This window comes from Triplophysa dalaica, chromosome 9 (genome assembly GCF_015846415.1).
Source record: "Triplophysa dalaica isolate WHDGS20190420 chromosome 9, ASM1584641v1, whole genome shotgun sequence".
NCBI lineage: Eukaryota > Metazoa > Chordata > Actinopteri > Cypriniformes > Nemacheilidae > Triplophysa > Triplophysa dalaica.
In genome coordinates, this window is record NC_079550.1 from 18,161,980 (window position 1) to 18,176,681 (window position 14,702).

Sequence of the window (14,702 nt, forward strand, 5' to 3'; positions counted from 1 at the left end):
GTGGCCTCTGGTGGGCAAGTCCGACGGAGCGCTTTAATGTCTTCCTGTAGGTGGAAGCTATACAGTGCTTTGTTTGTATGCTATGACCTCTTGTGGACAACCATTCGTTCCGGATTCTCACATTTTCTTTGTGAATTCATAAGTTCTGTACTATTCGTCGAACTATAAAGTACTCTATGTGCTGTATTTGAAGCAAACTCAAGCATAAAATAGAGGTGACTTTTCATAAAGGAAATACAATGAATCAACCCTTTTATCCATGAATGTATATCAACCTCAAGTAAAACCTCATATTAACACTTCTTTCCAGATGAGGAAATATTTTGGTTGCCCAAATGTTTGCCTCTCTACACATTTTCTTCTGTGTCATTACAATTTCAAAGAGAGGTTCAGATTGAAATGAGTTATGTTGAAACCTTAAAGGGTTGGTTTACCAAAAAAATGAATTACTCACCATACATGTTCCAACCCTGTATACATTTCGTTGTTAGGTTGAACAAAAAGAAAGATATTTGGAAGAATATTAGCAACCTTTAATGCTATGAGACAATGTTTGCACCTGTTCTTTACTTCTGTCAGTAATCTTGTCTCTGTTTTGTATCTCAAATCACATTTGTGTTCTTTCAAACCTCGCTCTCCCTCCCTCACTCCTCCCATTCTCTCTCTCTCTCTCTTTCTCTGTGTATGTGTTTCAGTGTTCAGTTTGCGCCAGAGTTCGAGAATTAAGTTTATCTGGATTTTTTTTTGCAGACCATTTCATTCATAAGTGCATAAGTTATTTTGATTCATACAATTTTACTTATTACTTGATTACTTTAGAAATTGTGCTTTAAACAATGAAGCTCAGCAGAAAAGAGGTTCCTATTTACGTGAGTGAAACCTTTTCTTTATCTCCGCCTGTATCATTTAGAATGACAATACCTGAAGGAAAATCCTCTTCCTACAATTAAAGTGCTGTGCAACTCTGTAATGTGATCAATATGAATGTGCATAATATGGTTAAGCGGTTAAAATATAACTATTCCAAATAAACAGCAATAACAAATGTTTTCATTTACATCATTAAAATAGAAAAATGTTTTAGGATATGGTTATATATAATTGACTGTATATAAACAATCAGAAGCACATATGTTTGTCTTTTAAATATCTGAGTGAATGTGCTTATGTACATGTTTCAGGGCCAAGCAAAAGTTTTTGCTCTGATCTCCTCGGTTCAGGAGGAGGAGATATTTGTGGTTCTAGAGGGATCAACTCTACTACACGTTTTACAAACTAGAGTTCACTCCATGTTGTACTTCATCGCTCCAGGTACAAAAAAAGTCAATTCTATCATCATTTTGAAACTAATGTGTATGTGTGTGGTTAAACAATGGTGCTCCTTGTGCGTCTTGATCTTTCTGCACAGGTCATAACAAATCAGAGTCGGTGTGTGTGCGAGCGTATACATATAGTGATGATGAGGTAACGTGTGTGGGCATGACTTTTTTAACATACGTGGAGGACGACGCCCAGGAATTGGCTGAATACCTGGTAACCCATAGCGACTGCATCAGCACCACTGAACATAGAGATTTAATTTCTCGATACGGTTTGAATGATAGCACTGCGCGGGCACAGATGGATGAAAGGGTCACGCTTGCCCTAGCTAATCTACACACCCCGCACAATCTCCTCGGCCAATCAGCACAAGGTGTGCTGCAATGTTTAATTTGGTGGTTATTTTAAACTTTTGGAATACTTGCATTTTAAAGGTTTCTTCAGGGTAGGAGGTAGTACTGTGTGCTTGTCATGTATTTTAAGTATATGTGTGTGCATGACGTGCATGCTGCACCTGTTTCCGTGTGTTGCGTGAATGTGTGTGTGTTCATAATCTGATTTCACGGCTTCTGCATCACATCCAGATGACACAAATGTCCGGAGATGAGCAGTGGAATTATAAATGCTGAGTTGTAATCGGATCAGATGTCACCGTGGTGACCACAAATGAGGATGTCCAGTGTTCTTCTGTAATCAAGGGGTTTCACAGATAATCAAATAAACTATATGTCAGAAGGAAAATGTATATGTTGTGCACATTTACTTATTTGTAAATGTGTGTGTGTGTAGAATCTCTACTGCACATGTGTGTGCGGCTGGGTTTTGTGGCCGTCTCCGAGTTTCTTCTCAATCAGCCTGGTGCCTTGATGGCTATCACCTCGGCCAATCAGGACGGGGACACACCCCTACAGCTGGCCCAAGAGACCAATCAGCACACGTTGATTAATCTCTTCCAGCAGTAATGTATCATTCTTTATATCATCATTCATTTTAATGTATCCTCGTTTTAACGAATGGCTCTAATAATATTTACCTCAAATGTCTGTGATAAATATTAGAAAAAAATTTTTCCATACTTTTCTTTTAGCCCTCCAAATCCATTAGCTTCACCCCTGGCAGGTGTATCTCAGGTACGGGTGGGCAGATCCCACCTCCTCAGGTTTAGCCACGCCTCTGGGATGCTGTGTCTGTCTGTGTGTGTGTCGGAGTGCACGGTCACAACACAAACCTTACAATCATCAATTCTGATTCTTCGAGAGTTCCTAAGAGACACTGCACTTCTAAACAAGGTTAGATAACACACATATCACAGAAAACAGTAAAACATCTGGAATCAACTTTGAAATTAAATAAAGCACCTCTTACATATGCTTGGAAAAGAAACAGTGATGTGTTCTGATTGCTTTGAAGAAGAATTTTTAGTTTTTTTGTATTTGTATTCTATTAGATCAAAGAATTGAACAGGAATACAGAGCGAAGACCTGAAACGAAGCCGTTTTCAATAACAGGTTATAGTTTGCACTTTGATCATGAAACAAATGCATTCAAAAGGTTGACGTATGAAAATAAATGTTGAGCAGCGATGTCAGCTTCATTTAACGCTCTCTTTCTTTTTTACACACATCTCAAGAATCGCCATCCTCTCTGCCTCACAATGTAGGTGATCTGAAGTAATTCAGATTATGTTTTGCACATCATCATTTGAATAGAACTTCTTCAGTATTTTGTTGAATCTTTTCACTCTCTTCAGGTGTGGATAAACGGTTCTTCTCTGGATGAAGAGGAGGAACTTTTATCATCCGATTCTCTTTCCAATAGTTCAGGTATGATTGAATATTTTAGTGCTACTGTATTTGTAATTGCATATTGCATTTCTAATTAAATGACTTTTTTCTACATTAAGTGATTTTTTATACATGCTATCTGAAGTTCCAAAGCAAATGCAGAAGTTTTCCCCCTATTTAAGTTTTAAGACAAGATTAAATAAATTATGAAGTTTAACGTTGACACTACTCACTACTAAACAACTACTATTGTAAAAACGTTAAACTGTGACGGAAGCATTTACGTGTTTACTGCATGAATATGCTAATTAGCATGTCGCGCCTTTTAGCGACAGTGACGTGAACACGCCAATTGTAAGTGTAGTTAGTTTCCTTAGAAAATAGTGGTCAAATGTGGGGAAAACAGATATAACATGTTTAATCATCAAAGATACAAACGTACCTGTATATCATCCGAAATCTTTAAAGATGAGGTAACACACACAGTTTTATCCGAATTGCAGTGAGCAAACACCGTCAGCCAAGTGAAGCGACGTGAATGGGCGTGCTCTTTCTCGCGCGTGCTGGTTTACGTGTGGGCGTCCTCTTTCTTTCACGCTCGTGCGTGTTCTTTCAGTCGCTGGTTGACGCGTGGGCGTGGTTTTCCGGGATATTTGTCCAATCAGGGACTAAGAACCCTTGTTACAAAACGGGAATCCATGTTCGAAAAAAACTTCCTGAAACCTGTACGAAACCTGACTTGTTTTTTGACAGGTTGACCATGTTAAGCTTGAGAAGCCAGCACGTTTAGCAGTGTAAAGAAGTCAGACTGCATGAAAAAGCTTGTTAATTCACTAATAGGTAACCTTAAACAGACCTTTAACGTACTGCTTCTGTTATTTTTCATATTATACATACTATATAGTCTTCAAATAACAAAGAGCCACACATTTATTTAAGTCACAGGCAAGCATTCGGTTATTTAGTATTTAGCTTCTGTAAAGTGTTCCCGGTTGTGAAACCTAAATAGAGACCAAAAAATCTGACACAGTGTGTCTGTGTTTTCGTATTTTTGCAATTATTACATTTTTTTAGATGAACACACAACTTACACCGACTCAACAAGCAGTTCCCTCACTGGCTCCAGCGTTACCATAACAACGAGCATCAAGACCCTGGAAGCTGCAGATGATCAGGTGAATGATAGGTTAAACTGGTTAAGTAAATATTTTTTGCATCTTGAATTGTTTTGCTCTGAAGTAACTATAGAATATTTTCCAGATCTACTCTGAAGCTTCCTTAGATTCTGAGACAGATTCAGAGTCTGAGCCATCTGAAACAGACTCGCCAACATCTGACATATCGCCCATCTGCAGCCCGAAAGACGGTGTGTTAATGTGTTTTATACTTGTTGTTGACATCATTCTGTTACCATTTATGGTCAAAAATTTTCATTGTTTTGTTCGTAGAGCCATTCCCTTCCAATGATGAAGAAACATTAGCCGAAATGGAAAGGTATGAATCTCTTTGTCATAACCACACATGTAACTTTGTATCAAGTTACTTTTTGTTTGGTAAACCTCAGCATTGAATACAGTATGCTTTTTGAAAATAAACATGAGTGCTCATATGCCCAGAATGCAGTGCAGTAAGTCAGAGGAGGAGGAGAGAGATCAATTCATCCCTCCATCCAAGAGCGAGACAGAGAAATATAAAGTGAGTCGAACGCTGAGCTTTCTAAGGAGCCGTATGGTCAACACCAAAATCAAAAACAGGGTAAGATCTGCTCATGAAATAAAAATGAAATCTATTGTAACATAAACTGGTGCAATAAATTGTCATCACTAAATCAATCCACAAAGTATGGCAGTGATGCTCAGGACTATGTTATAGTGCCGTTTTGGGCATCTTCATAGTGACTCTCATATTGACAGGCGGTAGATAAATGTAACTCTTTACACAAGATTTATCCCGTACGTCTGTGTACAGGCCAATACCGATGTTGGTTCCGCCCTGCATCAGCTCTGCTTCCCACAGCAGCCTGTTAATACAATCTGTGAGGTGTGTGAGCAAGATGAAAATGACCAACTTCAGCAGTGTATATGTAAGTGTGTGTGTGTTTCCTTCTATTATGGCCATTGTTTTACATTCCAGCCTTTAACTAGATAACAATGATGTAATTTCCTGTTTAGACTGCTTCATGGTTATGCATACAACCTGCAGAGATGCAGCTCCCTTGTGTTTAAAGGTGGATATGTGTATTCGTAATTGCGTTTGTACAACACACTTTAGGTTAACACACAAGAGTGGATAAAAATTAAATATGTCATTTATTTCCTTTACCTAGAATCCCACATCACTGAAAACCACCGACTCTTCAATGCTACTCTGTGAGTAACCCAATCACATTCTACTAATCTGATAATGGAACAAGTTTTAGGATGCTAACGCGATGCTCTTCTAACTCATCCAGGCTCATCCAGTCACAGTTCTCCATCTCTGTTCCTGACCAACGACAACAACATTATGACACGCAGGTCTGTGTAATTTAATTCATTTATTCATTTAACTTTATTTAAATCGATCAATTATTCAATTTGTTTATGTCACAAATTTTAACATTTTTAATAATCTTATGTGTTTCTTTGCATCAGGAAGCGGAGTAACAGTGAGGGGTGTGGCCATGATGTAACATTACGGAAAAGTTGGTCTTTGATTGGTCATTCATCTGGAACAAGCCCCACCTCCAGTACGTTTACCCAGAAATAGCTTATTAAAACTCTGTCATCTCTTTTTACCCTCATGGCATTCCAAACTTGTATGATGTCCTCCCGCTGATACTAAAATAAGTTATTTCTTATTATATAAGTAGCAAATATGACAGATTTTTGTTTCTTTTATTTAGTTTATGATTTCTACCCAATGTGTACATATAATAAGATAGATTTCGATAAGTTGAATCATCTCTATGTTAGATTCTTCTGAATATTCCTTTGCTCGCGTATCATTTGACTACACTGCTGAATCTTGGAGTGCTGCGGTGGATGCAGAATTCAGGATGACACTTGACAAAGAGGTCATCAAGAGACAGGAAATCATTTATGGTAAGTCATGGCTTTCGGACCCAAACAGTTATAGTTGATGCTTCAAATAAATATGAAAGAGATGTCATACAAAATACTCTAAAAATAAGCCCTAAAAATCTTCCTTTACTATTTCTTTATTTGTTTGGATTAAAGATTGCATGTGATTGGTTTGCAGAACTGAAGCAGACAGAATTTCACCACGTCCAGACTCTCTCTGTCATGGCTGACGTTTTAAGGCGGGGTTTGTCAGAGGAAGTGCAGCTGGAGCCGGACGTGATTGGTCAGATTTTCCCAAGGCTGGATGAACTCATAGCTCATCATAAAAACTTTCTTATCTCTATGGAGACAAGACAGTGGGCTTCTGTTTTTCCAGAAAGCCAGAGGAACTATATCATCCGACGCATTGGAGACGTTCTATTGGAGCAGGTAAACAACTGTTTAACTAATATAAATCAATGACACGCACTACACCGTAGTCAAACTAGTTTAGCTGTTAATATGCCTCAAATTTATTTAGTGTGTGTGCAGTTCTCAGGTTTGCATGGCTCTCACATGATAGAGCTGTATAGTGATTTTTGCAGTCAGCATCCGGAGGCACTAAAGATTTATAAACAGCTGCTACAGAGTAACAGGAAACTACAGTTGTTCCTTAGAGTAAGTTGATTTATTGTAGCAGGATTGGTCTGTTTGTCTGATCAATGGAAATTTGACAATATTACTTGTAACCCTTACAGCAGCAAAGTACTAACTCTGTCATCAAACGACGTGAAATCCCAGAATTCCTACTGCTTGTCACGCAGAGAATCACAAAGTATCCTGTTCTGCTGGAGAGACTGCTTCAACACACAGAGGGCAAAATACAAACATAATAATTACATTACAAATACATTCGAAATAAAATGCAGAGATATACCTGATTAACTAAACTTGTATTGTACTTCCGTATCTCTAGATGGCAGCGCTGAGAAGTATGATATAACAATGGCATTAGAGGCCCTGCGCGGAGTGATAGAGGAGGTGGAGCGACGTGTGGGTGAATATGAGCGTTCGAAGAAACTACAAGATATCATCAATCGCCTAGACAATAAAAGCTGCACTCGCATGAAGAACGGCGAGTTCTTCAGTAAACAAGACCTGCAGAAAACTCACCGTAGTCTCATGCATTCGGCCGTGCTCACGTGCAGGACCACCTCTGGCAGATTGAAAGGTGTGTGGGGTCGGAGGTCATGTTAATCTAAGAAAGATGTGTTTCATTTTATTTTTGGTTCTCAATCAATATTCGTGCCAGACATAATTCTAACCACTTCTTCCCTCAATCCATAAAATCAAATGAACAAGTCTTTTTTATTCATTCCAAGTGTCTCCTCTCTTTTCTAGATGTTCTCGGTCTGCTCCTCACCGATGTTCTGGCTTTCCTCCAGGAGAAAGAACAGAAGTTTGTCTTTGCTGCATTGGTATGGATCAAAAACCATTATACCCTGTTTATTTCTGTGTGTGGGCAAGTGATGACCTGTGTGATGGATAAAAATGTCAACCTTTTCTATTCAGTTATGTAAATTGTTAAACAAAACATGTGCCTTTAGGAGCAGAAACCATCTGTGATGCCTCTACAGAGACTCATAGTGAGAGAGATAGCCAATCAGGAGAGAGGATTATTTCTGATCAGTAGCGAGTGCTCTGCAGGACCAGAGATGTATGAGATACACACACAGACCCGCGAGGAGCGAAACACCTGGATGTCGCTGCTGAGACAGGCAACTGAGAGGTGAATTAATCTGTGTATGATGAGAGAGAATAAATAAGTTATGTATTCTGAAATACATTTTTGAAACATGTACTTTTATTTCAGCCTACCCGATGATCAGATCAAGAAGATAGAGGGGGAAATCAAGGTCAAGAAAATACAGAAATTACTAGGTATGATTCCATCCTTCAGTCCATATACCCATCATCCATCTATACTGTATCTATATTCATTAGACCATTATCCGTCCGTACAGTACATACATCCATTTATTGGTCTGTCCGTCCATCATCCATCCAGCTGTCTACTTTATATATCAAACCATTGATTGTGTGTGTGTGCATGTAGAGGCACTGTTCTCTTTAGATTTGCAGCTGTGCTCTGTTATCGAAGAGAAGTTAAGGATCTGTAGAGGAACTGGTAGATGGAATCAGGCTACCTGTCGGCTGCTTGTTCAGCCCCACCCTGAAAACACTCCTCAGGGTATCACACTGCTATCTGATGCGCAGGCAGAAGGTAATATTCTTTCTTTAATAGACATTCAGTTATGGACTACCGGTACTCATCACATTCTCTCTTTCCTAGTGGTGAAGTTGGCCAACACTTTATTGTCTTGGCTGTTCCCATTCATTTGGTCATCAGGTAACCATGACAACTTTGGCCAGGACGCAGTGACCAGTGAGTGATCACTTCACATTTCGGTAACACTTTATAATAACTGCCCGATATGAATCATTAGTTAAGCATCAGTACATAGTTAATAAATCATTTATGAAGCATTGACCCCACATTAATAGACATTAGTAAGCAGTTTATAAATACAGCTATAAATGCTTTGTTCTTGATTTATAAGCATGTATATAATATGCTTAATAATCAAATTTTCATACTTTATTAAGGATGAATTCATCATTTCTAAATTAAGGATTACATTACTTACAAACCAGTTAGTTAGGAGTTGTCAGTGGTTCATGAGATCATTTAGAAAGTGTAAGTAAATGATTATTAAACTCTTTCAATGCACATTTATACATCTTATTATTCTGACATATAGTAACAGTTACTTAATTAGTTAATAAATGCTTTTTTAACACACATTCCTGCTGTAATTCATGATTAATTAAGGTAGTTATAAAACATTTACTAGTTGTCATTAACTATTTTTGTGACCTCATCTAAAGTGAGGACTATGTATGCCTTTTAAAGCATTTACAAATGAGAGTTAAAGAATCAGTTATCTTCTAAACAGAAATAGGAAAAACACAACACAGAGGGATACAGAACATAGAAATATTTATTTCAAGATGCAAAAGAAATTAAACTGTACAACTGTACATATTAATGAATATAAAACGATTTAATATAAAATAAAAAATAAACCTCTGCAAAATTAAAATTGTACAACCGAACATATAAATTAACATTAAATGAATTGATATAAAATGAAAAATAAACTTCTGAAAAAAAAAAATTCCTGCACACCTCCAGAAAAAATATAACTGTGAAGTGATATGCAACTCTGATTTGTAAATGCTTTAAAAGGCATACATAGTCCTCACTTTAGATGAGCTCACAAAAAATAGTTATCTAACAACTAGTAAATGTTTTATAACTACCTTAAATAATCATGAATTACAGCAGGAATGTGTGTTAAAAAAGCATTTATTAACAAGTTAAGTAACTGTTACTATATGTCAGAATAATAAGATGTGCATTCAAAGAGTTTATTAATCATTTACTTACACTTTCTAAATGATCTCATGAACCACTGACAACTCCTAACTAATTGGTTTGTAAGTAATGTAATCCTTAATTTAGAAATGATGAATTCATCCTTACTAAGCATATTATATACATGCTTATAAATCAAGAACAAAGCATTTATAGCTGTATTTATAAACGGCTTAATAATGTCTATTAATGTGGGGCCAATGCTTCATAAATGATTAATTAACTATGTACTGATGCTTAACTAATGATTCATAGCGGGCAGTTATTATAAAGTGTTACCCACATTTCTTTACCCAAGATCTTTTGTTTCTGAATATGAATTTTGTGTTTCATTCTATGTGTTTCATTCATTATAAATCATATGGGTGTAGAATGATACAAGAGTGCATTCGTTCAAAAGTACAAAATCAGAAGTATAACAAGTATTGTCTTTTTTCACAAGGTATCAAACCAAGTATCCCTAGTAAGGCCAGAAGATGTGCTCTGGTAGAATCAGGGGTGGGGCCTCTCGCTATATCTCAAATAAGCCCCGCCCACCAGACTTATGCAAAGGTTGGTAACAGATTCACAAAGAATTTAGTGTTCTGTATATCATGCTAGGAAATAACCTTGAATGTTTATTGTTTTCCTCTGTCAATCGAAGATAGCGGAGAGTGTTCACAGCTTAATCCATATGCTATATAGTCTACAGGTGGTAATCTTTGTTTATTATTCAGTTATTATCAGCTGATTGTGTATGTTTGCAAAATGTAACCATTATCATTTTTTGAAGGCTTCTATAATAATCCAGGACAGTTGCTTTGAAGTTCAAAAACTCCTTCTTCTGGAGGGAGAAGCTCTACCCACAAGTCCTATCAGTGATTATGATGTCAGAAAGGTGGGTGTGGATGTTCCTGTTAGCTGTTGGCACATTTTTAATATAATAATTTAATTAGAATAATTAAATTAAATTAATTTCAGAATAAAATGAAATTGCTTATTGCTTCTATTTATTCTGATAAAAATTCACATAATTAAACATTAGTCTTGAAGATCTTCACATAAAAACATTAATGCACAGTTTCTTAATATGTACATTTTATTGAAGTCCAAGCTTTTCTAACCCGGTGATCATAAAACACTTCCTGAATTTCTGCAGAGCTTGGCCACCGTGGGTGTAGTGGTTGGAACCGCGGGCGTGCGACAGAAGGAACTGGAGAGGAGAGAGAGGGAGCACACTGAACTCATGAATATACTCATGAAAGAAAGAGAGCAGTATGAGGAGGAGTTAATGGAGTTTGAAAAGATGGCCGAAGATCTGAGAAAGGAGGAAAAGATGGTGGAGGAGGAAAGGAGGAGATTGGGGGAAGAGGGGAAAAGAGTGATGAAGGACAGGAAGCGTCTGGAGACACAGCTGAGACACATTCAACACAATTCAAACGGTCGCCAGAGAGATCGGAAGTTTGTTACATCACAGGAGAAATGATGTGTGATTATGTGTCTGCAGTCATGTTATTCATTGTTAACAATGCTAGACTCTCACAAGACCTAAACCAAGACTACATCACTTGAGGCCCAGTTCCAGACTTGTTGTAGACCCAAAGAAGATCAAACCCTCTGAGGCCACTTTTCTTTCTCCAAAGTGGTGGGATTTCTGGATTCTCTGTAATAATGAACACTGATATATTTTTAACCTGATGAATCACTGATGACAGCATCTGTGCTCATACAAAAGTATTTTTACATTGTCACTCTGTTTGCTAACAAATGTTTAACATATTCACACATCACATGAATATTTCTTAAAATTTGATTTACAAACGACACACAAAAACAACACAATGATTTTGATAACACGTGGTAACTCTGTAGAATGTCTAGATAACCATGTTTGAGAACCAAAGCACCATCTTTGTTATCTATTTGCTGTGGATGGAGTTTTAGCTGGTCGAAGGTCGGACAGATGGAGGACGTGGAAGTCTGCGCCGCAGCCTGGCGACAGCAGAATCCACGCTGACTGCGGCATGCTTTCCGTACCGGTCGTCCTCAAGAAGCCGGTGGGCACTCTGCAGCTCTGCAAGCTCTTTATGTGAAGATTTAATATGCCTCTGAAGCATAAAACTGCCCTGAGGGATAAAAAGAAATGTGTGTTAACCAGTCCGACGTGATTAATTTACGCTACTAATACTAACTTACATTCTGCATCGTTATCTATAATCATTATCTAAAAGCATGTTGTAATATTTGCAGTACACATGATTAAATTATAAACAACTGTATCAGACGAGTGGCTTGTTCTTAAATTGTGCTTTAAGGGATACTTCACCCCAAAATAAAAATTCTGTCATCATTTACTCACATTTGAGGAAAATGTATTTGTTATGGAATATTTGGAAGAATGCTTATAACCAAACAGATCTGGCCTTCCATTGACTCCCATAGTAGGACAATTTAAACCAATATATAAATAACCAATCTGTTATAAATGTTCTTCCAAATATCTTTCTCAGTGTTCATCAAACCAAAGAAATTTTACACAGATTTGGAACCGCACAAAGGTGAGTAAATTATGACATAAGAATTAATCAAAATAATCCAGAAAAGCAACATGAAAAGACAAAAGCTATGAGGGTTTTTGATGTCTGAGGAATAATATGAATGCCATCAGATGTGTACACCTGTGTGAGCAGGTCAGACTCTGGCAGGCCAATGGTTGAATGCCGACCGTATATCTGAGTCATGGGCCTGCTTAACCTTTCACGACAAAACAGATCAGCGCTGCAAACTGGGCCCTACAAAATATATGAGAAATACAAAAGCATATGGATTAAACAACAAGAAATCTAGCGTCATTTCTACAAACCGCACAAAATATATGAACAGTTTGCCCAAAAATGAAAATTCTGTCTTCATTTACTCACCATCAAGTTTCAAATCTGTTTAATTTTTTTTGTTCTGATAGACTCAGAGAAAGAATGCTTGTAACCTTACAGTTCTTGGCCACCATTGACTGGCATAGTAGAAAAAAATCTTTTTTTAGGGCAAACAGCAATAAAGCAAACCGTTCTGGGGCACTTTTGACTACCATTGTCATTTCTCCTACTAGTCAATGGTGGCCAAGAAATGTTTTGTTACAAGCATTGTTTCGAATATCTTTCTCTGTGTTCATCGAAACAAAGAAACTTAAAAACTCGAGAGTGAGTAAATGATGACAGAATTTTTATTTTTAGGGTGAACTATCCCTCTAAACATGCTGGAACGGGAACACTATATGCTTTGTAATCACTACAATATATTCACACTTTAATGTTACTTTGGTAATAAATTGGCTCTAAATTAAACATACCAGTGCTTTGCTAAGACTGTATCTGGCACACTGCATCTGTCTCTGTTTGCGGTAAATGGCCTGTCTCGTGGCAGCCGAGCATAGTGTGAGATGTTGCTGATGATTAATAAGAGAGGAATGCATGTACATACAAGGTTACCGAGACAAATTACCCATGCATCAAAATGTCTTTCATAAAGTTTGAGACAAGCTTTAGTTCTTTTCTCACACCTCCAGGTTAACAGTTTCAGTAATTTTCTTCAGCAGAGCGTCACTGGTTGATTGGTGGAGAGCCGTTTGTTTTCTGATGACACGAGTCATGAGTTGTGTCGTGTATTCTCTGAGTTGCTGAGATTCACGCAGTACTGATGCTGAACAATCCAAAGCCTGTTTACATTCTTAAACAGAACGAGAGGAACTATTAAAAGTCACTTAGCCAGGTCATGAAACTGTTCGTTTTGGGGTTAATGGGTTACAGACATACGAAATGTTCTTCATATGGTGTACCTGGAGTAAACGGTCCAGCAGGGTCAGGTTTCAGCGAGAGAGGAGAGGTGTGGGTGATCACACCTGCTGAAAGTGAACCGTGCTGGGGAAGCAGCTCCGTTACTCTGGACCTTTCAAAGGCACAATCCAACAGCTGCCTACTGCTCTCAGCCAAAGCCTGAAAAAAAAACATTTTATAATTACAATTCATTTAGTTTCATTCAGAATTTCAATAACAATATCAAAGAAGACCTGCTGTTGAGTCAAGGTCTTTCTCAACGTGGTCTCCAGTTCCTGTTTCAGTACATTTAATTCCCTTCGTTCACACTGCAGAAGCCCGTCTGCTCCATCTCGTTTCTTGACAAAACATGGAACCGGTCAATACGAAGAATTCTTGCAATACATTTATTCTGAGCTTTAATTCCTTGTTTAGATCATAAAACTTTTTAGATTATAGCCTACAAATATCTACTCACAGTCTCTGAGGTGGCTGGTCGAAACGTCCTGTCATTTGAACTTTGCTGGTTGACCTGTAAAGCTTTCCTCACACCACGCAGTAACTTCTCCAGTCGTTCCCTTTGGTGCTCCAGCCTGGTGCCCTCCTGGGTCACCCTTGCCGCCTGTTTGCGAAGGTGACCCTCCACCTCTCTCACACCCCGCATGTAGTCGCCCGCCATGCCCGTGCTGACCACTGCGCTCTGCTCGCGCAAGGCCGGCGGGGGAAAGGGACCGCTGACATGTCCAGATGTAAACTTTATTAAAATAAAATTAAGAGAAGTTTTTTCTTGGAGCAACCCTGATGCATATATAGATCGTTTAAATATATGTTAATGTATACATAGGCCTATTAATCTTGCATACAATAATTTTGGATAAAATGTGAGAACTCTGTATTACTTTACCATAGTTCCAGTGGGGTTTCTTCGGGTGTGATCTTTCTTTTCCAGTTCACTCTCATCGTGCTCCTTTTCAACGCCATAGTGCCCACTGTAAGCGTTCGACTGTGGAGATCTGTAGGGAAACATCCCAAGACTGTGCCTGATTGTGCGTGTAGACGATTCAAGTTGGCCGACGTGAGTTTTGCGCACGACATCTTTCGCGCGCAGGATCGAGCGGACCGTCGCGTCTCTCCAGCCTTTTGATCCGATAACCGCAGCAGGAGGAGCGGACTGGCTCAGGATCATCATATTCAAACGCAAGAACCGTCCACTCACTGGAGAAATGCGACTAACTTAAAAGTGTTTGGGTTTAAAAGTGTTGCGCTGTCT

At 38.2% G+C, this 14,702-nt stretch overlaps 2 protein-coding genes across 2 annotated transcripts; one reads left to right on the forward strand and one right to left on the reverse strand.

The window, feature by feature from the left end:
- Positions 1 to 836: 836 nt before the first annotated feature.
- LOC130428178 (rho guanine nucleotide exchange factor 28-like) lies at positions 837 to 11,109 on the forward strand. The gene is made up of 27 exons (XM_056756038.1): positions 837 to 869; positions 1,182 to 1,311; positions 1,409 to 1,693; positions 2,110 to 2,278; positions 2,408 to 2,609; positions 3,071 to 3,143; positions 4,179 to 4,279; positions 4,365 to 4,470; positions 4,553 to 4,598; positions 4,721 to 4,859; positions 5,073 to 5,187; positions 5,557 to 5,620; positions 5,738 to 5,832; positions 6,059 to 6,187; positions 6,345 to 6,595; positions 6,698 to 6,823; positions 6,904 to 7,021; positions 7,122 to 7,376; positions 7,547 to 7,623; positions 7,753 to 7,934; positions 8,019 to 8,086; positions 8,262 to 8,429; positions 8,499 to 8,591; positions 10,087 to 10,196; positions 10,288 to 10,335; positions 10,417 to 10,521; positions 10,783 to 11,109. The coding sequence occupies exons 1-27, from the start codon at positions 837 to 839 to the stop codon at positions 11,107 to 11,109; spliced, it is 3,615 nt and encodes a 1,204-aa protein (XP_056612016.1).
- A 452-nt stretch (positions 11,110 to 11,561) lies between these two features.
- On the reverse strand, positions 11,562 to 14,665 carry tektl1 (tektin like 1). Its single transcript, XM_056757125.1, has 8 exons — positions 14,337 to 14,665; positions 13,911 to 14,186; positions 13,687 to 13,791; positions 13,456 to 13,612; positions 13,180 to 13,346; positions 12,970 to 13,065; positions 12,302 to 12,415; positions 11,562 to 11,749 (listed from the first exon to the last, which is right to left on the reverse strand). Exons 1-8 carry the CDS (start codon positions 14,619 to 14,621, stop codon positions 11,564 to 11,566), a joined length of 1,386 nt encoding a protein of 461 aa, XP_056613103.1. The 5' UTR covers positions 14,622 to 14,665; the 3' UTR covers positions 11,562 to 11,563.
- Positions 14,666 to 14,702: the final 37 nt, after the last annotated feature.